The sequence below is a fragment of the Panthera uncia genome, assembly GCF_023721935.1.
Source record: "Panthera uncia isolate 11264 chromosome A1 unlocalized genomic scaffold, Puncia_PCG_1.0 HiC_scaffold_17, whole genome shotgun sequence".
NCBI classification, from domain to species: Eukaryota; Metazoa; Chordata; class Mammalia; order Carnivora; family Felidae; genus Panthera; species Panthera uncia.
Genome location: NW_026057577.1, coordinates 141,625,869 through 141,639,874, shown reverse-complemented (window position 1 = coordinate 141,639,874; position 14,006 = coordinate 141,625,869). Strand labels below are relative to the sequence as shown.

General features: G+C 42.4%; 1 protein-coding gene across 1 annotated transcript in view; it reads right to left on the bottom strand.

Moving 5' to 3' along the window:
* The window catches only part of DNAH5 (dynein axonemal heavy chain 5), a 240,303-nt gene that overhangs the window by 6,451 nt on the left and 219,846 nt on the right, over nucleotides 1-14,006 (bottom strand). The window contains exons 72-78 of the mRNA XM_049648271.1: nucleotides 12,940-13,159; nucleotides 11,431-11,636; nucleotides 10,378-10,581; nucleotides 7,992-8,207; nucleotides 5,671-5,883; nucleotides 3,135-3,287; nucleotides 2,497-2,728 (exon numbers count right to left, since the gene is read on the bottom strand). Of these exons, the coding sequence (XP_049504228.1) occupies nucleotides 2,497-2,728; nucleotides 3,135-3,287; nucleotides 5,671-5,883; nucleotides 7,992-8,207; nucleotides 10,378-10,581; nucleotides 11,431-11,636; nucleotides 12,940-13,159 (1,444 nt within the window). The remainder of the gene's footprint in view (nucleotides 1-2,496; nucleotides 2,729-3,134; nucleotides 3,288-5,670; nucleotides 5,884-7,991; nucleotides 8,208-10,377; nucleotides 10,582-11,430; nucleotides 11,637-12,939; nucleotides 13,160-14,006) is intronic.

Here is a 14,006-nt window from a genome sequence, read left to right as displayed (position 1 = left end):
CAACCAGACACGTTTATCCTGTCGGATGCACTCGGGGTACGTGCAGCAACACCGTGCATCAAGGACCCTACCGAGCACCTTCCTTCTTCTTTTCTGATGCCCCGCTTTCTTCACGGGCTCCCTCTTCCTTCACGTGCCATCTTTCTCCTCCTCACACACAGCACATCCATTGCTACCTCACGCATTTGCACCCCCACCTTTGCTCCTGGACATCAGCATGCTGCCCTCTGTCAGCTGAATCTCGGCTCAGTGTTCTTTCCTCACAAGTCTCTCCCCTGGCCCCTAAATTAGCAGCTCCCTGGCCTAGCGTGTGTGTATTTTCTTCATAAAAAAGAGCTGTCTAAAGCCAGTATGTCCATTTATAGTCAACTGCCATTATCATGGGACTTAGGTGTGTAAAGTCTCTGTGACCACTGAACTGGCAACTACTGAACCACTGCTCCAAGAGGAAATACAGGCAGGGCAGGTTCTTGCCGGCCTCTGGTCACGACAGCTTCGCCAACCCATCAATACATAGCCTTATTTTAGGCGTGTGTTTGTTTAAAGATATCTTTCCAACATATATTGTTGATTCACTGGCTTTGGACTCACGGCACTTGAACTCACACCTCAGGAAAGCTCGCCTAACACGTATTTTCTCTATAAGGCACATCACGGCCTTCTTGCGCTGAGGAACAGCAGATAGCCCTGGTGTTCAGCACTGTGCTTGGGCCACCTTAAACAGTGCAAAGTACAAAAGTGTGGAAACTGTAATACTACATAGGCCACAAAAAGGACGCTTGTTTACAGCAGGAGTGGATCAAGGAGGCAGAGTGTCACCTTATTCAACCTCAGGTGGGAACATGCCTGTGGGGCGACTCACATTTTTTGCTGCTTTGTGCATGCCTGCAAATGACCAAGCCACAAGCATCACGAAAAAATTTTCAAGTAGAGGTGAATTCATAAGCACAGAATCCATGAGTAACAAGGATCAACTGTATTTGCCTCTTTTTGGCTGCCCTTCCCTCCTTGACACTGAGTTCCTTAAGAACGTGGATGGTGCCTGGTCTTTTTTCACTGTCGCACCCCCAGCACCTGAGTCGAGCATGGCAGATGGCCAATGCCAGATAAACACTCACTGAATGACCAAGCGAGCTAACGCTATTTGCCTTAGCCAAGAAAAGTCTATCGCCAACTTCTCTTACACTCATTCTTAGCCTCAAAGCACTTCTCAAAAGCAGTCTCCGCTGACCTCGCAGGCATCGTCATGTACTCCTTCTAGGCTCCCTGAGCATCCTGACTGTATCTCTATCTTAACATGTGTCAAGTTCTATTTTAATTATTGATTTCCTTGTAAGTATCCCTCACTAGACGGAATCCCTTCTGGGCAGGATCTGGTTCATCGTTATCTTTGTGACCTTTGCACCTAAGATTGTGGCTGGCATATATTAGGCACCCAGCAAATATTTGCTTAAAAAAGAAATATTCATAGTTTATAAACTCTCTTCCCTTGACCCATGTTTCCAAATGTGGTATTTATCTAAGGGATGGGGATACTAGAAACTATCTTTCCAGGAGAAACTGATCTTTCCAGGAGAAACTGTCTACTCCTTCCTTGTTTAGAGACAAATCTTTTGTGTTTTGGTCACAAAATCAGTACTTCCTTGGCTTCCACTACCATGGCCACCTCCAGAGTGTATGGCTTCTAGTGATCATTTCACCATATATGTATATCTACATCAGAACATCATGTTCTACACCTTAAGTATAGGACACATAGGAGGAGAACATATAGGAGGAGGACATATAGGAGGAGATATTAGCTGAGTAAAATGTAACAAAAGCCTCCAGAACACATCAGGCCAATGGTGGAAACCAGTTTAGGTATTTTTAGACTTGTCAAACAGAACTTTGCCAAAGTGGAAAAACGTGTGTTTCATAGACGTGCTATGTTCACAGGCTGAAATACGAATCCAGCATTTTACCGCCAGCTACTGGGTAAAGCAACACGTCCCTGAATTCAATCTGGCTTTTCCAACCTGGCTTAACTCTCCAAGCTGGGAGAGCTGGCACCTCCGGTGGGCCCTGAGCAGTCTTCCTTCCACCACTTGCCCCACCTCATCCTATCCATCCTTCCACCCCCTGTCCAGACCCTGCTCCTGAGACCCCGCCCCTGACCCCTTCTTCCCACTCCTACCCACCTTCCTTTCCTAACATCTGTTAACTCCTCCAAACACTTGCTCCTTATCTCATAAGCTAATGTTTCATGAGCATCCATGCATATTTCACCTGCTTTAATAGATAGGAAAGAACTATCTAGAACCATCGTCTCCCCTATAACACTCAAAATAGTGCCTAGCAGCCAGTAAGTACTCATTAAACATGGGGCGAATATGAAGCTAGTTGATAAAATAATAAAGTCCTCATGACATGATAGCAAGAATAATGAGATCCTGTGTTTATAACATTATCCAATCTGATAATGCCCACCATCCCTGAATGCGTAAGACAACTTACTGTTGTTTTCTGCGTAAATCCTTATGACGGGCATCAATTCAAAGAGTACTTTTGGTTTGGATTCGATGAGTTTCATGTTTCTCTTGTCCCAGCCTGCACCTTCAAGATACAAGCCGTAGACGTAGACACCCTCTGTGGGAGGGGCAGAAATGTCATCCTTCATCCACTTGGTGACTTCGTTGCAAAGCACCATATTGTCCAAGGCCCAGCCTTTGTTGGCCCGAGTTATTTCCTGCTCAGGACAAGAACAAGAGCAAAGGACGAAGGGAACAATTAGAGGTTTATCTTAACATGAAGAGCATCACGGGGATCAAAGCGGAACCCCGGATTACCCTAATTCAAAGGAAGTAGAATTGTACTTAAAAAAATTGTGTCATAAACAGTACCCGTGTCCTAATTTAAGCACTTATACTTTAAAAAAGAAATATCAAATATGAAATACCAAATAAATACTTTGAAATTCAACCTAGCGGCCTGAGAACAAGTTGCTGTATTTACTTTCAGGACAATGTCATTGCTGGGGCCAAAGAGAGACAGCCATTCTCTGTGTCATTATAGTCTTTAAAACTATACTGGCAGAAGAAAACCTTGTAGAAGAAAATCATAATAACACAACAGGTGCAAATGGGAGCTCTTACCTGACGCATTGCAGTTAAAAATCCTTGGGGGTTAAAAAAACCTGTCATCCAGAAGCAGTGGGGTCGGCCATTGAAAACCCAGGCGGTGAACTGGCAGTTTCTCTCTATAAGCTCAGTAAACCAGAAACCCAAGGTACTTGAAACCCAGGATGCCTGAAATGCATATGTTGAAATAATCAAATTCTGCTGTGTAACTAGCTATGTTCACAGAAAAAAAAATTATGAAATATCAATTTCACTTTTAGAATTTAGAAGTCCCTAAGACAGGAATTTCCCTTGGGTTTTGACAGTTAAGTTTTCAAATTATTCTTCCTCCTTACTGATATTAAGATACAACAGAATCAGCTAATGATCCCATGAATACCAAATCAATTCAGCACTCAGTATGCTGTTCAAGGTTCTGATGTCAACAGAATCACCTTCCACGTACAAATATATTCACTGTCAATTCTGCTATAAAGTAATGAAAACAATTAATTGAATTAAATAGGTTTCCACTATTTTTTCCTCAGGTTACATGTTTTCTTTCCCCGTCAGGTTATATTTTTAATAGATACACTGCAAAACAGGATTTCTATTTCCATAAATGTGCTTGTGGCCCCTTTAAAATATATACTGTGGATGATAAATCATACCTTTCTCCACTTCTCATTTTTAATGAGGCAAACAACAGTTATTTTCTGAAGTTCTTGTCCCTTAGAATGAACTTTTATTTCCTCTGATGAAGGAGCAGAAACGGAAACACAGGTCCCTTACCACCAACAAATTAATTGCATTCATTGCCTGTGACATGCTGCCTGAATTCACATGTGGAACTTCTATTATTACAGTGGGATGGATATGTCCTTAGTGTTATCAGCAGCTGTCCTGGTAGGTATCTCCAAATCATGTTTTATATCATTTTATTATAATTGGAATACTTTATGTATGAATAAATGTAGTGATCATCCTATGTAGATATATACCACTTGAATTTCAAATTCCTAAGACTTAATTTGTCTATTTTTCAAGAGATTATGAGATTCCAAAGACTGATAATAAGTTGAATAGAATACAAACCTGCATAAAAAGACCACACTTTATTTTTATTTTTTTTTAACGTTTATTTATTTTTGAGACAGAGAGAGACAGAGCATGAATAGGGGAGGGTCAGAGCGAGAGGGAGACACAGAATCCGAAGCAGGCTCCAGGCTCTGAGCTGTCAGCACAGAGCCTGACGCGGGGCTCGAACTCACGGACTGTGAGATCGTGACCCGAGCCGAAGTCGGACGCTTAACCGACTGAGCCACCCAGGCGCCCCAAAAAGACCACACTTTAAAATTAGGTAACTCATTCTATCCTATCTTTATAGACATGTTAACTGAAAGGGATGTGTTTATACGACATTTGACGTGAGGCACAGGGAACTGTTTATGTGAAGGTGCCTCGTGGCAAGGATCCCTGTTTCAGAGCCTTCTAGGTGCTGACCAAGTGGAGAGGGCTGGTTCGGTGAGGAATGAACCTGCAATGGCCAGTGACCAGGAAGGCTCTCCCTCTGTCACTGGCCAATGAGGAAAGTCAGTCCAGATAGAAAACTCTCCGCCTTTGGGAACGAAGTCATTAGAGGTGAGGATATGATGGAGTCTGGGCAAAGCTGATCCTACGTTTCTAAAGCCCTGGGTGAGATGTCTGAGTGCCGGTGCTAAGTGAGTCTCTTCTGGGAGAGGCTGCCAGTCCCAACCCTGTCACGTCTCACCTTCCCATTTACCCGAGCAGCTTGCAAAAGGCCAAAGGTCCAGTCACTGCACGACCCAATCCCTTTTCTAGATGTTGCCCTCCCGTATCTTCCCCTACAACTGGCCCCTGCCTCCTGCCCTCTCAAACCCTCCTGCCACACCCCCAAATCTTTACAACCTCCCGCAATGCATGAAATGCTTGGTAAAGATACTCAGGTACTCCTTTTACTACTCCAAGTAGACAAGTATTTACCAAAAGCACATCTTGTCATTGAGCACAAGCACCAGCATGTGATCAGTAAGCATATTGTTAAATCATTTTCTTGTTACCTGGAGATATACTTGCTCACTATCTCCAGGCAGAGCAGGGAAAAATGTTTCTCTTTGGTGCGTGCGTGTGTGTGTGTTTGTGTGCATGTGTGTGTGTAGGAACACTTCTTTCTATAAACCTAACATCGTGGGCTTTGAAGTCCAACGGAGCTGGGGTTTAAATTCTGATTCTTGGACTTCTTAGGTGTGTGATCTGGGAAAAGACTTAGCATCTCCCAATTTCACATTCTTTACCTGCAAAATGAGGGCAATAAATGCAAAATTTAAATGAAATAACACATGCAATGGCCTAGCAGAGTGCCTGATATGTGGGAGACGCTAAGTAGTCTCCTTTCCTACCTACCCTCCCAAAATACAAGCAAGTAAGGGGATTAGTCCCTAAACAAAAGAACCCTTTTAAGTAAATTACGCTCCAAAGCTTTCCACCTGCCAATCACAGCTATTTACAACAATAAAGTGATTAGGTAGAATAAGAGCGGACTAAAACATACTTTCTTCCACTGAGCAGGAATTCTGGCATCAAACATGCAATTCAGTGCATCTCGTAGATTTTCGCTCATGATGATAGTGCCGTCGATGGCAAGTTTTAACTCCGTCAGGGTGGTGCGGACCAGAGTCAGCAGCCTCTGCATTCTGTCTATCTCCTGCCTGAGGAAGATGTTCATGGGCTGGAACAGCCCCATCTTTAGCAGCCTCTCTTTCACCTGCCATGGAGACATTGAACATGTGTTAAAAATGTGACAGCTACAAACGTGTATGTAACTGGTACCCTGGGGCTGCCAAAAAGACCCCAAATCTTACAATCCCATCAATGGTTAAGATTTTTTTTTTCACTGCCAGAAAACAAGAAATATAAAAGGAAACATCTGTTAGATGACCGGCCAATTTTTCATCCCATGTGGGAGAGGACAGGCAGCCGTTCATTCGCAGTAGAAAAGAAACACATGACCACAACCACACAGCCTTCCAAATGGCAATTGCACTTACCGGGAAACATTCACTTACTTGGCTGCCTAAGACTTGCAAACACACACACAGACACACGCGAGCAGACAGGTACACACGCACAACCATTCTGCTGGCTGCTTCAAAAGACTAGGCTTCTGTTTTAAAAGCTTTCTGTGCTTTCCATCAGAGCATTCATCCATTCTTCCTCCAACCCACCCACCCAGCCATCCATTCCCATCTTACAAGTATTTACTGAGACTCTTCTATGGATCGATCAGCTACCCTGCTGGGCCGTGTTGCTTTATCCTCAGGCAGCATCGACAAAGTCAGCCAAAGGGAGCGGACTCTCCTAAACCCCATTAGTTACCGCAGTTATTTATGTTACTGTTATGGTATTTTTAGATACTTTTATTGCCTCATAAATATTTCAACCACTGTTAGATATGAATGACCTCTTTCCTGATACTACAATGAGAGGTGCTTATGAAAGCTGATAAGAGTATTGATTTTCTCCAAGCAAGTGATCAGTTTTTTCCAGGGGAAATTATTCCCTTGGCGATAAGTCCTTGAGTTCAGTCTATAGCACTAGCAACCAAAAGGACATGCTTTGTGGAAAAGAATAGGATGCTAAAGAAACAAAATGCTGCAGATTCCTGTCAGAAAACCAGGTAGAAAAGGTCAATATATAAAGGAACATGATGGTCCTGTGACAAAAGTGTCACACGGTTAGTCTGGGTCATCTATTACGACTATGTGGAAAGTAAGTGAGTCACCTGTGTTTTTATCCAAGATTTAAAAATGTCTTCAGGGTTAATCTTTTCAGTAACATTTGCTAAACTGCCTAAAAAATTAACTTTCCTACTCATAAATTTTGCTTACAAAAGTTACTTACATCTTAAAAAGACAAATTAATTTTCAAAACCTATGAAGCTGCAATGCATTAATGATATAAATACAGGTGCCCTGAAATTAAGAAGCCCGGAATTTTAAGGTGTGCATTATGTTATACAACATTTTTTTTAATGATCAGGTGCTTGGGGTGCCTCGGTGGCTCAGTTGGTTGAGCATCTGACTCTCGCTCTGGGCTCAGGTCAAGATGCCAGGGTCATGGGATTGAGCCCTGCATCAGGCTCCACACTGAGCATGGAGCCTGCTTGATATTCTCTCTCTTTCTCCCTCAGCCCCTTTTCCCCACTCATGCTCTCTCTCCCTCTCTTCCTCTTTCTCTCTCTCAAATAAAAAAATAAATGATCAGGTGCTTTACTCTAAAAATACACTACTTTCCTTTGAACAAATGATAATGTGAAGCACCTCAAGGGAAAGTTCTAGAAAAACAATCCTAACCCATCGGTACATACTTAAAACCTAGTTATGAACATCAACATTCTTGTCAGGTTTCTTTTATCATTTATACTTTGAAGTGATTACATTTATAGATTTAAAAACTTTGGGGCACCCGGGTGGCTCAGTCAGTTAAGCATCTGACTTCAGCTCAGGTCAGGATCTCGCTTGAACGACATGCGTTCAAGCCCCACGTCAGGCTCTGTGCTGACAGCTCAGAGCCTGGAGCCTGATTCCGTTTCTGTGTCTCCCTCTCTCTCTGCCCCTTCCCCACTCACACTCTGTTTCTCTCTGTCTCTCAAAAATGAATAAATGTTAAAAAAAAAAAAATTAAAGACTTCTTTAACAAAATAAGTAAAAATAAAAAATAAAAACTTCCTTTGCTGGTTCTTCAGGAAGTGAGTTTTTAAATATTCTTTCACTTTCAGAAAAATCACTTTTTGCCCTCCTTCCTTATTCCTCACTCCCCCAACAAGACAGACACGTCCACCATTGACATCTTGTCAGGATGTCATCAACTCACCTCAAATGGGCCATAGTCTGGGGGTAGCTTGTCGAGCATATCGTCAGCGAGCCGGGCCACCACGGCCTCCCGGGTCTCATCCCCTCCACCAGAGCTGTCCTTGGGTTGGATGCTGAGGACGGTGTCCAGCACGTCCTTGGCCAGCTTGCTCTGGTAGGTGATGTCGGCATTGGGATGCAGCCCGAACACCTCGGGGCTGTCGCAGGAAGGCAGGCTCTGAACAACAAAGACCCCAGGGAAGCCCAGATGGCCGACATGAACACCAGGTAAATTATACCGTCTTAAGAAACAAATGTTTTTATTAAGGTAGGTAGGTTTTATTCAGGTAGGTAATGTAACATTGCGTGTCAACTATATTTGAATTTTAAAATAAAGAAAGAACATAAAGTAATCTCCTCCCAAAAAAGCCGAGTAGTTACATGATCTCGTATTTGTGTCAGGCTACAATCTCAATAACTGCTCCAGAAAAGAATCAAAAGTTGCCTCAAAAGAAGATGAACAATGAGAAACATAGGAAGTTGATGGTTCTCTAATGCTGTACCTCAGGCAAATGTAATCAAAGAGACACTGTCTTATTTTAGAATATGCGAAATAAGAAAAGGGAGCTACGGATTAGTATTTTGTTTTCTGAAGGTCTGATTTAATTCGAACCAATCATTTAAATAAATGTGGTATAACTAACAGTTACTATGTTTTTTGAGATGCCAGCCAATGACAGTTTTAGCAATTATGGCCCAAAGAAGGCTGCCAGCGGGAACTGTACTGTCCCAGGGAGAAAGACGAGGACTAGGAACAAAGAGGAATATTGAGAGCAACCAAGTCCGAGGGAAAAGCAGAGACATAGATAAACAGTTAAGATATAGGCTCTGAGCTGTAAGCACAGAAAAAAAAAAAAAGGTTGGTGTGGTGGGTGCGCCTGGGTGGCTCAGTCGGTTGAGCGACCAATTTCGGCTCAGGTCATGATCTCACAGTTTGTAGGTTCGAGCCCCACATCGGGCTCTGTGCTGACAGCTCAGAGCCTAGAGCCTGTTTCAGATTCTGTGTCTCCCTCTCTCTCTCTGCCCCTCCTCCACTCACGCTCTCTCTCTCTCTCTCTCTCTCTCTGTATCAAAAATAAACATTTTTTAAAAATGCAGAGACAGCAAGAGACAATCAGAAGCAGAAAAAGCAGGCAAAGAACTCAGCTATTTGAAAGAAAGAAAATGTACCTACAATTTGATATTTGTTTCTACATGTGAATATTATCCTAAACTTTATTATTGTCTTCTTCATATTGTTCCTGCACTCTCCTCCATTATTTTATTCCTTTTTACATAATGTCTTTTATGAACAGCCTCAAGTTCACTGGGCAATGAGGTATATGTAAATAAAGATATGTACAGGCATATCTAAATTTATATCTTCATAGGCACTTTCCTATTCAGTGCTGATGATTTAAAGACATATATAGTACAGTTAAAACAAATATATTTGCTGATGTGAATTAGTAAAAGTGTAGAGGTGATAATATATGATAAACTCATTACATACATAAATCACAGAACCTCTAAATGTACGGATAAATTTAGCCCTTTGGGGCTGTCGTGTTCCAGTTTGTTCAGTTGGAGATAAATCGCAGATAGATGCAAAAGAGAATTCTACATAATGATCTAAAGCATTCAAGGCATAGAGACAGAAAATGTAGTCACCTTGAAACACAAATCAGATCTTTTCCCCTTAATTTCCAGTCACAATCTACCTTATTCCTTCTGAGAGCAGTACTCTTCAGCCTGGGGAGATGCCACCCCTAGGGGACAATGTCTGGAGACATTTTTGATTGTCACAACTGGGTGGGGGTGCTACTGACATCTAGTGGAGGGAGGCCAGGAACGCTGCTAACCACTCTATATGGTTATATCCCACCGCAAAGAAGAATCCCACCCTGAACGTCACCGGTGCCCAGGTTGAGACAGGAAGTGTTTATGGAAAGCAGGTTCCTGAACATACTCATAGGCCCTCCACTGGGCCAGGATTAAGGAACAAAGGTCTCAGGATGAGTCATTACAGCTGCCTGAAGTCTCACATCTCACAGTGGAGAGCTCCAGGGGATTTGTGTGGTTTCCCTAGTTCAAAATCTGCCCGGCCTATCCTATCCCCAAAGAATATTCCTCACTGAGGAATAAATGAGAAGGGAGGGAGGGCATTCACACAAAATACACACTCAGAACAAATATAAACATTTTAACCGTTAGGTGAATAGAAACATAGGAAGGAAGCACCTACAGTGAGAGTATGTATCACCATTAAAAATTATTTCAAAAGCAGTATTTGCAGTGTAAATAAATATCCAAATGGTCAAAAGGCTGCACATATTTGCTCTATGCATAAAATTCTGAAGTTGACAAACCTGGATATATTGAAGATAGCCGTCCACGGTGTTGCATTTGGGAATATTATATCCTTGGTAAAAGCTGAAATCTGATCCAAACATATTTTCACTGAACCAGACCTTAGCAAACGTGGTCAGCAATCTCTTATCGTAGTTATCAGTGACTCTGCCCCCATATTGGATCTCTCCTATCATGTAGCGGACGGTGGTCCAGGAGACGCCCTGGGGGAATTTACAGAAAAGCTGTGTACAACTGACTATGGTCTCATCCTGGTTTTCCCCACCAAGGAACGTCTACGTATTTGTGGTCATCGATGCCAGTTGTTCCTTCTTTATTAGCAGTGTTAAATGTGCAGGAAGAAATCTACACAGACAAACCTGAGCATTACTCAAATCTCATGCTCGTGATTTAAAATAGACTCCTTTGGTGCATCTATATGCTTTCATACTTTAAGTTCAACAGAAAAAAAGAAGATAGTTTTTGAGAATATTGAGGGAGGTCTTTAAAAGGCACATGCTGGGGCGCCTGGGTGGCTCAGTCGGTTAAGTGGCCGACTTCGGCTCGGGTCATGATCTCACGGTCCGTGAGTTCGAGCCCTGCGTCGGGCTCTGTGCTGACAGCTCAGAGCCTGGAGCCTGTTTCGGATTCTGTGTCTCCCTCTCTCTGACCCTCCCCCGTTCATGCTCTGTCTCTCTCTGTCTCAAAAATAAATAAACGTTAAAAAAAAAAAAAAGGCACATGCTTCAAAAATTATCTAGGCTTTAATGTTCATTTTTTAGGATTTTAGAAAACAACTTTTCTCAGCCATTTCCCCCCTCCCAGTAGAGCTTTTCAAGTTGTCTTACATGTAATTTCAACTTGGTTTTGAGAAATAATAATATAATCAAAATTGGTTCATTTTTTTTTTTCATCTGAAATCAAGAGGCAAGTGTGATCCAGTTGCCATGACTTAGAGATATGTCTGCAACCACACAAGATTGTCGCTCTTACAGGATCAATCCCAAAGCTGGGCAGGCACGGGCACCTATGCTCACAATCGCCAGTGGCATGAGATGGCGGGCACAGAGTACCTTTTTGACTTCCATGTCATCTAAGTGGTTTTGGATGAACTGCACAGTGGCATTAAAGTCGGCTTGATTAAATTCATAGGGGATGTTCCACCCCAGGGGACCAAACTTCCTTCTCTCCTGGACTGTGGAGTGCAGGAAAGCCACGGCATACAGCATGGGCTTCCACTGGGCCACAGCGCTCACATCCAGCAGGTCTTGACTCACACCTGTCGTGGTCGGGGGGGTGAAAAAATGTACCATCACTCGCACATCTTTCTTTTTTTATTACAGTTATACGTTATTAATCATTTTTGTACATTTCTGATAATAAACTTCACTTATCTTGAATTATTTTTATCACATTCATGCAACAACAATTACAATTAACCTTTGGGTGTCCAGATGGTCTCTTTCTCTGAAATACCTGCAAAGAGATTGGGGGAGGTGGCCGGGGGCTTGCTAACATGGATCAAGTGCCTGCCAATCTGACAAGGTCATGTGGGGGTAAACTAGAGGTGGAAGAATGAGGGCAGTAAAATAAATACGACTACTGTTATTTAAATTGCTACTACTAATAATTTTATTATTTTTTTTATTTACAAAAATTTTTTAATGTTTTTATTTATATTTGAGACAGAGAGAGAGCATGAGCAGGGGAGGGGCAGAGAGAGAGAGGGAGACACAGAATCCGAAGCAGGCTCCAGGCTCTGAGCCGTCAGCACAGAGCCCGACGCGAGGCTCTAATTCATGGACTGTGAGATTATGACCTGAGTTGAAGTCGGACACTTAACCGACTGAGCCACCCAGGTGCCCCTATTTCTATTATTATTAGGAGCATGTACTCGGGTTGCAATGGGCTTCTGTATACACTACTAACAATTTACTATTAATTAAAATAGTGTATATAGAAGCCTACTACATGCTGAGTATATTCCCCAAATAACTACAATTATTTTATATATATATATATATATATATATATATATGTATATATTTGTACGCTTTTTATTTAGAATTTTGTTGTTTTACTGCCCTCATCCTTCCACATCTATTTTATCCCCACATTATCTTATAGGTTGGCAGAAATTTGAGCCTTGTTAGCAACTCCAAAAAAACCCTGTACATTGTTCAGACGGCTTCATGTGATGGAGGCAGGTCATAACTTTAATTCAGCCTCTCCTCCTGGAAGAGGCTACTGGCCAACTTTACATACGGAGCATGAAGACCATAAATGACAAAATTATGTTGCCATAAAAAGGCAGGTGTCCAGCTGGAGAACGGCACAGGCCAAAGCAGAGTAACGTGGAAAAACAGAAAAAATAGAAAAGGGCTAAGCATGAGCTGACTCCCTCATGCCACAAGAGCATGTTCCACGTGGCGCATGACAAAGAGTGCTATTCTCTCCTCATCAGGTTAAGCAACAGTACAATCTGCTATAACTCTATCGTCACTAATTGTTTTTATCGTTTCTTTAAGAAAACAACTGAAGCACAAAAACTCCTGTAAACTTGGAAGTATTCCTCAACTCACCACCGTATGTTCTTTTCAATCCTGCCCGGAGGCCCTGTGGAGGCTCATTGGCAAATTTAATGGACATCTGAAGGAGCGTAATGGGAAAGTGCTTATGAACTTCGGTGGTCATCCATAGGCGGAAAGCATCATGTACGATCTCAGTTTCTACAATTATGTCCATTAGCTCATCCATGAAATCGAGCCCCAGATGGCAGTTCTGCAGAAGTGCCCATCCCCCCTAAGTCAACAAGAATAAATGGAAATTAGGCTATTTCATGCTTCACCCAGAGATTCAAATTAAGACATCCTTTAGAAATTGAGTAATTAAAATTTAACAGAGAAGCACTAAATTAATCCAGATAAAAATCTATGGATACAATTACGTTTAGTTGAGATAAGTGTATTTTTTCTTGTCCCTCAACATACCAGCATGCCAACTGCAGTGATAATGTATGGTAGGAGCTGTGAAAAAAAAAACACAGTGAGGCCTCAAAAGAGGTAACAGCACTGCCATGTGCAGATGGTTGGATGAAAGCATCCATTTAGCTCAGCCTCCTCCCATGTTCCATGAGAAGTACAACAAACGAACATTTTTGTTTTACATTTTTATTTATTTTTGAGAGACAGAGAGAGACGGAGCACAAGTGGGGGAGGGGCAGAGAGAGACTGAGACACAGAACCCGAGAGAGGCTCCAGGCTCTGAGCTGTGAGCAGAGAGCCCGATGCAGAGCTCGAACTCACAAACTGTGAGATCATGACCTGAGCTGAAGTCGGACGCTTAACCGACTGAGCCACCCAGGCACCCCTTCAAACAGACACTTTTAAAGTCATGAACTCTTAAGTACAAGGACAGTGAGGGTGGAGACAATACCAGTGACATTTAAAGCAGACTCAAGAAAGCTGAATCCTCAAGTAGCATTCAAGGCAACCTGAGACATAACCTGATTTATGCCCCATAACATCAAACACTCAAGAGTAGGTGCTAAGATGTTCCTCTGGAAATGGAGAAGACGGGCTCACACAAGAGCCTCTGCTAAAGAAAAAGAGAAAGCTGGTTTTTTTAGGGGGCAAAATAGACAGGGTCC